Source organism: Linepithema humile, chromosome 5 (assembly GCF_040581485.1).
Source record: "Linepithema humile isolate Giens D197 chromosome 5, Lhum_UNIL_v1.0, whole genome shotgun sequence".
NCBI lineage: Eukaryota > Metazoa > Arthropoda > Insecta > Hymenoptera > Formicidae > Linepithema > Linepithema humile.
In genome coordinates, this window is record NC_090132.1 from 27256205 (window position 1) to 27269898 (window position 13694).

A 13694-nucleotide genomic window follows, 5' to 3' on the forward strand; every position below is an offset into this window, starting at 1 on the left:
TGATTAATTAATAATTAACGATGAAAATCGACGCGGCGAACGTTTTAATGTCGATCGATTATAAAAGCCATTGTCTCTCGATTTCTATCCTGCACACCGGTACGACGTACCGCTTTGCCGAGCATGTAATCGTCGCCAATCTGATTTCAAAGGTGTACAATGATGTGCTATGAATCCTTCATGAGTCGTGTTTAGTATCGTCGTGCGAACGACGACGATTATTCTTCAATAGTGGCAATAGAATTTTTTACAGAATATGCACGATTATACTGAGAGAAGAAAACTGTATAAATATTACTAAAACGCGCAATTTCCCTTTAAAATAGAGAAACTGATTGTTCTACGAAGATCTAAGAAGTAAATAAAATAAGTTAATTTGAAACTCAATGCAATTATGTTTTTTGCTTCGAATTTTAATATAATTTATTTTATTCACTCTTATTTTATTTATTCACATCTACTTCACTGAATTCCGATTTTGAAAAAAATTGATTATACGTTATATTTTATTTAAAATTAAGAAATAAATTTATTACAGTTCAAAAAGATTGAAATTGAAGTATTTTATTTATGATTTATATCTTGCATAATTTTTTAATAAATAACATTAGATATTTCTCGCACACAATTGCGTTAACAACTCGAACTAGTTCGTTTTATTTACTTCTCAATTTTCCATAAACTATTTTACGAAAAAAATTTTATCTTCTCTACATTTATATAATATTTTGAAACACATTTTCTTTTCAGAAATGAAAATATATAATTCTTTCCGCAATTTTTTAGTGTATTAAATAAATAAAATAACGTTAACGCGATAAATACTTACAATTCAATATCTTGGAACGGCTTGTCGCAGACAGTGCATCTCGTTTCTCCTTCCTCCTCGTCTTCTTTGTCTTCGTCAATCGTTCCGCTGTGTTGTGAGGCTGTAAATGATGAATACAACACAGATCACAAGTGTTCTCGACTTACTGACGATAGCGCAAGCAAAAATCGCAATTCCATTTGCAGTTTGTATGTGTATGAATGACCATAACTCTATAAATTACAACCCTCTGCAAGCGATGATACGTGACCCGTCGCTATGTGGGCGAATTACGTGATCCAGAACCGCGCGAGAGCCACAAGAGTGGCGTGACAAGTGGACTCGTGGATATTATTCCTGAATTATTAAATTAAAGTGGCAATATATCGTTTAATCTACAAAACGAAGACTTCGGTATTTCATTGAGATTCGACGATGATTTAACTTATTCTTCGTAGAAATAATTAAAATAACTTTCGACGAACTTGTAACGCTCACATTAGTTCCTATTGCTCGACTAGAGTTACAACATTTATGTAATTATGTGCTTTCAATTGCATTGTTAAATTATTCGTGCATTCAAATTTGTGCTAATATTGAACCAGACATTTTCATTAATTATTTAAACACGATAATAATTTAAGCATGATCTCAATATAAATTATATCCATTCCCGAAATTTGGGTGATCCTAGAATGTTCCCTAATTATAAATTAATTTGCGCAGAGATATATGAAAATTTGTAACAATTGTTCCAGTGAAATACGTAAATTAATTAATTTATTAAATAACGATGCGCCGTTCTTTTATAAAATATTTACCGGCTTAATAATCCGTCTAGCAAATATTGATTCACGTCTAGAATTTGCAATAGAGTTAGACGAGTCAGCGAAACGAGTAACGACGCGATTCAGGTTATGTCACTATCACTGACGTCTTTTTCTTCTCGACCAATGCGATCCGACACACATGCGATCACGAAGACAATAGGCACAATGATGTTCTAGTTTGTTGACGGTACACCGTCCGGTAACTGCAAACGCAAGCAGGGTGCTCAGAATCGCTTGCTATTGGTACAAGCGACGTTGGGGAGCAGCCAATCGCAGGTGAGTCTCGACAGCCCCCCTGCGGCGTTTCACCCCCGAATATCGGAGCGCAACGACAGGTAAAATCAGAAATACCATGAAGAAGACAAGGTGCAATTATTAACGATTGAATATGCAACTATCACCAGCGTTAGCTTCGTAATATGCTTCGTAAAAAGTTAATCAATTTTTTGTTGAAATATATTTATTTGAGATACATCAGCACCTTATGTTCTTCTTATACAAAATATTTCGCGAAAACGTGGAAACAAATAGAGAAACGGATATTTAATAAGCAAAAAGATAATTTAAAAACGTGAGTTATAAATAAAAATTATTTGAAAAATCAATTTAATGTTTAACCGGAATATAAGTGCAATCCAGCTTGCGTTTGCAAACGATATCCGACCTCCAACGGTTATTTAAATCTGCCGCTACACTTGTTCCGACCATATGGTCGAGTGATGGCCCCCAACGGACCTTCATGGGAACCGGGCACAACCCCCATACCACCAACTACGCCCAACGTTATGCTAACCCCCCTTAGTACGTTAATCGTTTCTCTCTCCACGACTAATTCGTAGCGGCACGCCGTGAATTTAGACAATGAAGGATGCGGTCGACTTTGAACTCACCCTCGTAACGACACCATCCGAATGCAGTATTCAAAAAACGATTTCAGACGATTTTCTAAATAGTTAACGAATACTAACATTATTAACTAATAAAAGATATAATATTTTAAATATAAACGCAAGTTATAAGGATAAATAAAAAATTTTAGCTACCAATTTTAACTATGAAGGAAAAATGAGAAAATAGATAAACGTAAAAAGTAATGATATATTCAGCTCTTTTCTGGTATTTTTACAAAAAAATTTTTCGCGTACTATGATGAAAATTATAATTTACGAATACGGTACGTTCTCAAGCGATCGTTTCTCCAAGATTAATGAAAACGGTTGAAATTATGTTAATACATCATGTAGAAGGAGTAAAACAAAGTCACGTTGCGGAAAGTCAACAGGTGGGATCCACTGGTAACACCCCCCCGCAGTCGAGTAGTCAGTTGGCAGTTGCATGGGAAAAAGTAACGGAAATCAATGTTCTTGCCGTGCATCGTGACGTCCACAATTCGAAAAACAAAATCGTTAAATTAGATCGAGAATGATATCGCAATACACATTAATCTATTCGTTTCTTCATTATTCGCTATATTTTTATCCAGATTACTTTATTTTTTCAAGATAATTTTCAACTAATAATAGTTAAATTAAATTTTTTCGTTATTGCAAACATAATATAAACTAATTTTTTTGTACGTTCAAGGAAAATTTAATATTTTAAAAACACATTTATTCATAATTTTTGTGAAACAAAGATTCGAACAAAATACAATTGCACAAAAGCATTTTTCTACTAAAAAATAAAATTTTTTTATAATACATACAACTTTTGTGCACTAATGATTTAGTTTTCCCAGAGAAAAATTATATTTTTGTTATATAATAAATGGAAAATCGATATCCGTTTGCATCTTTTTGTAAAAATTTGTCACACGTAACCGTAGCGATTTTATACGAAACGTCAAATAAATGTGTCATTAGTCCGATGAATCAGATGGGGTTGTAACATGTCACACGTACCTCCCTATCTCGGAGTACGCCACCCCCTCAGAAAAGAGTGTCGCGTGCCCTTTTGTACGCGGATACCCCTTTTCTCCTATTCTGACCCGTGCCCTTTTTTTTATCGTCTCTGAGACCTGGTTATGCGCGTGTTAATCGACAATAGTTGGCTATAAATTATCTACTACCCTAATAGAGCTATTCGAAAACACGTAGGAAATGGTACAGGCACGTTTCTTCAACACAAAAAAAAAGGGAAAATGGCAAGAAAAACAACTACCGCAAAAAATTATTGTCATAATTCATCGTAATTGTCCGCAACAATAGCATCTGCAAATTTATTGGAACTCGATTCGTGATGTAGAGCCCAAAAGTCTGGGAAAAATCATAATGTTCTAGTTAACGAAAATAATTATGCCTTGACGTGTATCTTTCCTGACTGATTTAACATTAAAATAATAGTTGGTTTAGATGTGCATTTATTCACACATTAGTGCAACTATAGCATTAATCACTTGTTAAATTTTGTTTTTTCTTACTTTGACAGATACAATATATTAAGAAAATATATTTTAACAATAATTTTTATTTTCATTAACAAAATACTTTTAATCGCTAAAATCGCTTTAATTTTTTCAAGTGCACAACATTTAAAAAATATAAAAATCTTATAAAAAGTATTCATTAAAGATGATAAACTGAACGCACGTGTCAACGGAATAAATTTACTAATATGAATATTCGATATATCGATATATGTGTGTGTCTGGTACATGAGATTGAGTTAACATTCAGCTCCAGTTCAACGCTTACGCGCACCCCACGTAGGCGTGTTAAAATCATTCCTCATGTCTTTTTCTCTCGCCTTCTCTCGCTCTCTGTCTCTCTCCGCGAAAAAAAATGATCCGAGGGAGAGATGCGGCACAGATGCCCCTCGCAAGGGTTGGAGCAAAACGTACATCGTTTGTTTGACATCATTATTCTCGCTGCACGCACCAGCTTGTCGGAGATTCCTTCGTAAAAAAGGCTTTACTGGATTAACGATAACGCCAGTACCATTCTTGTGCCGTTTACTGTCAGTATTAATCTCTTTTAATGCGTGAAAGTATGCGCCTACCAAAAGAATAAAAGTTTACTAAATTGGTGCTGATAGAAAATTGATAATACAACATATGGCAGCAATCATCAAACATATTATAAATAATTTTATTAATAGCATAATATTTTTCTTTCATATGTAAAAATTAATCAAATAATTGCAAAGATTTATTTTGAGAATTGCTTATACAATCGTAAATTCATAATATATTTTAAATTTTATTGCTATTGTTCATTATTTGCTAATATCAAACTTGTAAGATTTATATTACTAATAATGAAAGAGGGAGAAATAAAAGCCGATGCAACTTCTGCAATTTAACGCGCACCGTCATCTGTCTATTGTCTCACAAATGAGATTTTTAATATCGAAATTAATTCAAGGAAATTAACGTTATTGGTAGGCTCTCGACTTCATTAGTGCTACTAAAGTCATCTCATAAAATTGCGACTTTAGTCTCTTTTTTAAGACAAAATAACAGTTTACGATTTTTTGGAATATTTGAGAGCAACTATACATATTGCGAAAATTTTGTTACTACCAAAAATTTATCCTTGTTGACTTGATCAATAAAAAATTAATTATGAATATATTAGTAATCATATTCCGCATCTCTAACGCGCTAGGACACATTTACGAGGTTCTAAAGTTATGACGAAAAACTGTCGGCAAATTAGCCGTAGGCTCTGCGCGACGGCAGAACTTCGACAATAAGCTCGGTTTTAATTACCGCGACATCTGGGTGTCGCGCATAGCCCTCCGGTCTTAATTCGGTTCTACCAAGTCATCATCCAGATTCTGACCATCGCGCAGAAGTTACAACCAGATAATTGTCGAGCAGTCAGGCACGTAGACGCTACCCTTCTTCGTAAACGCCCCGAATATATTAACAGCGCAATGGTCCACATAATGAAATCCAACGATCGATTAACTAAATTAAGAGCGGGCAGAGTGAAGTAAACGTTTTAAACGTTCAAAGCCAGTAATTTTGCAATGCTTAAAACATAAAAAAATAACAATTCTTTACGATAACTGAGGTAAATGTTGAAAAGTGAAATATTTGTAACAAAATATAATTAATGTATTGGCAACATTTTTACACGGATATAAAAAATCACTTAAAATTGCTTAAGCGTTTTCTATACACATAATAAATACAGATAATAAATTGTAACGTTAAAAAGACGAAACGAAAACCGTGACCATCATAGCTGGATTGCGTAATATTTTATGCGTTTTTATTCGATGGACGAGAAGGATGGTTCCGGACAAAAGTCGAAGCGGCACGGGGCATGGTGACATGTGACTTGAACACGTCTATCTGCAGATAATCAGCGCTTATTACCGGACGAGGGTTAATACGCAACGGCCGACCAGGTGAATCACGCCAGAGTCAAGGGTGCATGACGAGCAGCTCGTGCACACAACGATCCACGATTTGCCCTCTGCCCGCCCCCGATTCGTCGTTTCGGAAAACACCTGCCCTTGCCCTTCATTTGCGTTCATACGCGTAATTGTACGCGCACGAGCCGCCAGCGTGTGCGATGTGTATCTGTACAGAAAGTCGTAAAGTCGTGCCGAAATAATCGTGAGCGCCGATATCTCGCTCGCCATCTAAATGTTATTTTATTCTGTATTTTCTCTCTGCCCGCTTTTTAGATATTATTCTTTAATGCGTACTTTTTGTTCATTTTTTTCTTGTTTTAGATATTTATTTAATTTTGCTATCTTTTAATCTATTTTTATGATATACTTACGTTTATAAATATTAAAATATTTTGTCGAAATATTGTACAGGCAGATGGATGGATAAGAATGTGTCGACATACGCGCCTTATTCGTACAAAAAACTCATAAAGAGATAGATAGGGTATTGTTTTCGACAAGTCTTTGTCTGATTAAAAACACTCACCAGTCTCTCGATCGCTTCTGTCCTCGGTCGTGTTTTCACCCAGCATGTCCTGCAGCTGAAGCGGCTCCCGTAGACCCAAAAGAAGCTCTTCGCCCGTTGCGATGTCGCGAACAGCTTCGTACACCATCTGTGACCACGGAGATAGATATTTAGTAATGTTCAATATTTGATCCTTCAGCGATATAGTTCAATGTACAAAAGTACTCTAAAATACAACATAAACAACTTTCTTTTCTTCAGTACAAAAAATTATGCCGTAAAAATTACCTCTGCAAGACATTTCCAAAGTTACGACTAATGCTAAAATTATTTGTTTTTCATTAAAGTATCGGTATATCCGCGCAGTATTACCAAACGTAATTTTCGCAACACAAACGAGAACAGGAAATATCGCAATATTTACATAATATTTCATTAAATCCTTCTGTCATAAAATTGACAGGTACTGCAATGCTTTTGTACCGCTAAAAGCAGAGAAATTGTCCCGGTAATTACAAAAGCAGCGGCGTGTATGGTCTTCTTTTTAGTTCATTGCTAATTATAGTTTGCAAAATATCAATGAACGAGAGAGACAAAGAAAAAATTATAAGAGCAATATCGGAGATCTCGGAGAATTGCGCACATTTCATTAGGATCACGCGGTGCATAATCTGTTTGAAAATTCTATGGAGTCCGGCAGCGTCGGGAAAAGCCGTGAAGCGATCTTTATAGTGTCGTCGCGGGGCATCATTACGATGGCGATTCTGCAAGGCACTGATAGAGAGCCTCGCGTCCCCCCATTCCCACAGCGATTGCAGAAAGGGCGTATAGGAAGTCAGTGAAACTACCCCATGGGGTGACTTAATAACTAAACACCCTGTATACATGCAGCTTACGGCGCGCCCACACAACATCGCAGATACCATGTGCCACGGTTCACAGAGAAAGACAGAAAGAGAGAAGGGGCCAAACGAACAGAAGCGTAAGTTCGACCCTAAATTGACACCGTGACCTCCATCGTTTCCGCTTATAACGTCCATTCGACGGCCAATCATATGTGAGAGCACAGTTCTTTCAAAGGTGATTGACCAAAAAGTCACCTTTTAATGCAGTTTTATTGACTAATTGGAAAACAAAATATTTATTTAAATTTTCAGCACAAACACAGAAAAATTCCACCGTCTTTGATATTATTGGGACGCATTTTTGAATTTTTTAAAATTGTTTTTTATTATATTAGAAAATTGATAAAGAAACATTTTTGTTCCACAGCAAACTTAAGATTTTCTATTCAAACGCTCTTTGTAAAATTCATGCGTACAGGAAGTTAGTCACTTAAATAAATGATCAAATAAGCGGAAAACAATAGAAGAGGTCTGTAAGGTATTATAAACTTTTTAATCAGTAACATATGCGAAATAGATTGGAAACTATATTTGGCGCTAGTAATTATTGTTTCCTGTTAACTGCAACTGTCGATCGAGTGTCAGTTGCGTGTAAATGCTTTTTAAATAGAGGTTGAGTCAGAAAATAGTTGTCAAGCATCTAAAAAGGGCTATTTCGTTCAAAGCAAAGTAGTGACTCTTTCATTACGTTGTCAACACATCGCCGTCAGAAAAGTTTGCAATTGTTATCATTTTAAAATAAAACTGTTTGCTATATAGCTTACATTTTATTTCTCTCTGAATTCTTAATAACTGCCAATATGTTTATTAATTAGAATAAATTCAATAAGAAATAATTACTCGTAATGCCATTCGTAATGCTTGATATAAAAACAGACGCGAGAGATTTTTACACGGTTAAACAAAACACACAGAATGAAACTAAAGATCGCAGATTCTGATTAGCGATACCAATAATTTATTCTTTCGCAAAATTACTTTATTAATTACTGATTCATCGATTTGTACACGTGTTTTGCACCACTGTGCTGAGTTAAGAAAGAAACTAATTGATATTAACCGGCAATTGTTATTATCACTATTTATTTTGTTATTTCATCCAATGTTTCTAAAATTATTCTTTACATAATTAGTAAATGAAATTAATAATTGCAATCTTATTGCATCTTATGTCAATAACAAAATATTACTATTTTTAACTCTTAATTACATTATTTAATTATAAAATTTGCGTTACCTGACCGCCGATGAGTACGTGACGCATGTTCACCGCGTGTGGACTAGCAGTGCTTCGAACATATTTTAGCCAATTGTTCGTCTCGTGAGATGCGTCCAACCAACCTCTTACTCCACTACCTGCTATGCGAACCTGTAAAAAAACATGATCTTATAATCCCTTTCTTTAATTATAAAAGCAATAATAAAAGCAACAAAATCTACAATATTTATCAAATTACAATAATACGATTATAAAATATAATAAAGAGTTTTAAACATATAACTATTCGACACGACATTGCAAAATTTGAGTAATAACACAATAAAAATTTTACACAAACAATAAATTTTGCTCGATATTTAATAAATTAAATATCACTGTTTTTGTGTATCGTTGAATGAAAAACAATTAAGTGATTTTACTGTTACTTCAGTACAATTTCATCGTACATGATACTCAAGTCGCGCGGTAAAATAATTTTTTGAGATCAATTCAATTGGTGCACGTGCGCGAAACGACATATATACAATATTTCCGGCCGCGAAACCGCAATGTTTTGGATCCGGAACATTGCGTTTAACGGACTGTCGCTCACGGACATCGCCCTCTCATCACCCTTGCATCTGACTTCCCGCGCCAGCATCCATGAGACGTCCCTACTTTTAGGGCGGGACAAGTGATTTTTTCAATTGTCTAGCGCGGTCTCGACGGTCCGCGACGCTTGGCCGGCCAAGCGTCTCACCCCGATGCGTCGATGTCGTTCCTGGACACCCCATTTGCCAACGGGAAGCTACGAATATTCTCCTCGTCACCCTCGTCTCACGCGGTAAACACATTTTGCACTTCCACCGCAGACCTCGTTGTCTGCGCCATTTACGAAAATATTTGGACCATGAGCCATTGTATCCATCCGACTTATTATAATATTTATCAGTGAACGACATAAAAATATGATTAAATGAGTAAAATACAATAAAAATGAAAAAGTATTTACAATATGTAGTGTCAACTATATTTGCCATTTTAAATAATAATATTTTGCAATTATATGATGTTTAAAAATATTTCAAAACTTTAAAATATTTAAGTATTTTTAAATATTTGATATTTATCAAATTTGAGCTATATTATTCACTAAAATATAATAAAAATACATATTTTCCATAAAATGTTACATAGAAACATATTTTTAAAAGCGAGCTAATACGGTATCATCTTCGTTTGATAAAATCGAGATGAGTCTAAGATTTGTCCTTTTTCAAAAAATTTATCAGATGCATGTCTGATTATGGTTTACATTAGGATTTGACCTGTAAGCTCGCACCATCTGCTGGTCATGTGAACAACTTGGTACGTTCAAAAAATCAATAAATCTTGCAGGTGGATAATGCCCGAACTAGACCGGAGGATGATCCTACTTGTGGCTCATTTGAGTGCATAGTTTGACAGACCGACCGAATCGATTTAATTGAATAAAAAAAATTATTTGATATGGTTGATACGATTGGAAGTCAACTTTAATATAATTTTACTCTGTCAAATTATGCACTTAGATAAGCCACAAGTAGGATTATCCTCGGGTCTCAGCATTAAGCATAAAGTAAATAATCCCTAGAACGTGTTTTAAATAAAAAATGTTTCTTTATTGAGATCTATAAGATCCTTAAGATTATTCCATGGATAATCCATATCTGCCTACAGTTTTCAAAAAATGTCAGATGAACCGAAAATTACTTTGCTTTAACGCTTTTCTAGCTCTTCCTTTCCATTCATAAATTCTTCCATACTTTCCCAATATACACTTTATTTTTCTATTTTCTTCTGTAAGCCTTTTATCTTTTACTGACCATTGTCTGCAAAATGCATTTCTATTGTTATATTTTACGTTGCAGTTTTCTAACAAAAAGAAACCACAATTTTGAAAGGATTATTTCGTAAAAAGTATATATATTTATTATAATTCCTTCAAATCATAATAATTTTATTGTAATACATTTTTTTACATTTTATGTTATTGATTATACTTACAGAAATACGAATTTTTAATTCAAAATAAATTATAATTTTTAATCTAATAATTTAAATCTACAGTTTTATTATTTAGAGTAAAATTTTATTTCACATTTATCACATCTGATTTAAATCAACATTTGAAATTAAGCTTTCCAAATTCATAATGTTTGTATCATAAAATGATGTAAAATAAATATGTTAAAAAAATTATAAAAATAATTGACCAGAACTTTGATATATTTAAGTACAAGAAATCCATATGTATATATATATATATATATAGAAGCACGTTACATGAATTGATATAAATATATCACTTTTGGTATCATGTCCCAACATGTTAGTTCAGGTAATATGGTTGAAAACTCGTAATAGTCTAGAATAACCCAATAGGAAACAGGACAGTTTGCCACAGGACGATGAAAAGGAATCAAGATACGATTCCTCACTGATCATAATGGCTACTTTGCTACCGGGGACCATTAAGGTGCACTTTTGGAAGAAGGCACGCACCGGGTATTACAATGGATCTTCTCACTCGGTTACACGACAGATTAGAATCTGTCCCGAAATCTCACCTATGACAATGATGTGCTCGCTTGTTCACTGGCGCAGGAGCGATTTTTTTGCTAAAGATGACAAATTATTAATAAAAAGATAAATGTCGAGAAAAAACATTTTACTATTGAAGAACGATTGTAGATTACACAATCTAGATATCAAATTCAAAGTGCTATAGTCAAACATTGTAATTTATTATGTTAAATTTGATTAAAAACATTTCAATGTTCTAATTAAATATTTAAATCCGTTCGGATTAATGATAACACAATTTGAACGATAAAAATGTATTAATAACGATATTACTAAAATACAATTGTTAGCAACTATTCATATTCAAAGATACACGCTCCAGTTACACGCGCTGGAAAGTTTCGACATTTGTCAGGAAAATTGAGATGCGGATAGGACAGAAAGAGAAATTCGTCACTGGCTTTAACGACCCAGCGGGAAGTTTCTGCTTTGTCGGCTTACTCGGGACATGTGCTAACAATTCGTAGGATAGATTTATCTGACCCGTGAATATCTCTCGTGATCGTGCCGCGCCATTCTATGCGGGACGAAAAATTATAATGCTGGGAATTGTACCGGCGCAACCACGGTGCGTTTTAATAGCCCGCCTCGGGTCACAATAGAAATCTTTATAATTTCGAAAATCTGCTACTTTTGACACAAAGTAACAACATGTTACTTTACTAAAAGTTCTTATCGAGCATTTGATAAGCATATTATCTAATGCAAATTTTAAAATGATTAAAGAATACATAAAAATTAGTGCTATTGGATTTAAACTTTATGTAAAATATAAAATTGGGTTATTTTTCATTTTATCGAGAAAATTTTATTGACAAATTTTACAAATAAAAATTTTTGGAAATAATGGAAACATGCAAAAGCAGTATATCGATGAAACTATCTAGCGAAACTATTTGGTCAAAAGGAGATTTTTACGCATCAATAAGGAAAGACGTAAAGTACAGGAAGTAGCAACCTGGCGCGATACATTCTTTCTGGTCATTGGATGAGACATGCAGGCAAGAAGATTCTCATAACTCGACATGGGGCCTGCAGAAATGTCTTGCTTTACAAAACGCGAGATCGCCTCTTTCCTTTTGTAATCTCACACCTTCAACAAAACGAAGCCTACGAAAAGCTTTTCGTTTAGAATTTACCAAAATGTTCCACATAAAGAGAAGCTGCCAGACAACGCGACAGATCCTCGTGCCTCGCTGAATAGTCCCTCATAATCGGCAACACGCCGCATCGTTGTTAAAACTCCGAGCGATCATCAAAGCAAAAGGAATGTTCCATTGATTGCGATCTAACGGAAATGCACATGGGCATCTACTTTTCCGATCACTTTTCGACGAAATTTTCGTGACGGAGCATTGTTTGTGAAATTAAAAAATTTCCTGTTACATTTTTCATCTCTTCGAATCGAGCGCTTTCGATAAAAGATTATTAAACGTGCATCGTGTAATACAATATCTAAATAATATTTTTATATTGCATAGCAATACAAATATTGTTTTTACTCAATACAAAGCAAAGATGTGAAGTGAAGATAATACAGTGATTTTATTCCGAGAGCACATTTATATAAATTTGGACGAATATATCAATGATACAAGATTGTGAAAATGTGCTGATGAAAGCCTTCCTATAGATAAAACAGAAAGTGTCCTCGACTACAGCAGCGGCGGGCGAAAGTTATGAATAAAGCGGATCGATGGTGGATGATAGCACCATGATGGCCGACGCAAAAATGCTTTTAGCCGACACAGCGTGTCCTCCCTCTCTTGCGGAGAAAATCCATCCCGCAACTTGACCAATTCACAGGACTACTGTCGACGCCATTTTCTGAATAAAATTTTTGCCGAGCAGATTATGAAAATTCTAACTATCGCGTATCGTAAAACGTAGATTTTTAAAAACAGTTATACATCCCAGAACAATCTTATTTTTGGATATTATTTTTAAATTAAGAATTACGCGCTTTAACAAAGATATTAAATACATATATGTATACAATATTTTTCGACAAAAGCTCTAAAAATTTACAACTATGAGCGCTTCGATTTATCTATTGTGTGAAGTAGAAAATTGATTGTACAAATAATTGTAGAAATCCATATATCAAGCGCGTAACAAGCCCGAATAAATACATTTGTTATTTTGCACGGCGAGATCTGTTTATATTGAGGGTTGTTTATTATTGAAAATGCCGCAATACTTGAACGAAATAATTGATCACCGTTATTAATAACGACTGAGTCAGACAATAAACTGAATGCATCATACATCATGGAAGGCAACAGCGAGTAAGCAAGATTATGCTCGTATGACACAACAATGGCAGATCGAATTTCATTTTCGTCCCCTTTCCACGAGAGTGTGAAGAGGCGAGAGAACGGGAAAGAGATAGAGAGAGAAAGAGAGAAGGAGAATCGTCTCTCTCGTAAACATCAACTGCGCTAGAGCGCACTGG

The 13694-nt window shown here is 34.5% G+C and overlaps 1 protein-coding gene across 3 annotated transcripts in view; it reads right to left on the bottom strand.

Annotated features, from left to right (window-relative positions):
* Positions 1 to 13694, bottom strand: part of LOC105667426 (transcription factor hamlet) — a 76540-nt gene that overhangs the window by 5777 nt on the left and 57069 nt on the right. For all 3 annotated transcript variants that reach the window (XM_067355970.1, XM_012359224.2, XM_067355969.1), the window contains exons 4-6: positions 8651 to 8782; positions 6530 to 6656; positions 830 to 929 (exon numbers count right to left, since the gene is read on the bottom strand). In XM_067355970.1, coding sequence (XP_067212071.1) covers positions 830 to 929; positions 6530 to 6656; positions 8651 to 8782 — 359 coding nt within the window. The remainder of the gene's footprint in view (positions 1 to 829; positions 930 to 6529; positions 6657 to 8650; positions 8783 to 13694) is intronic.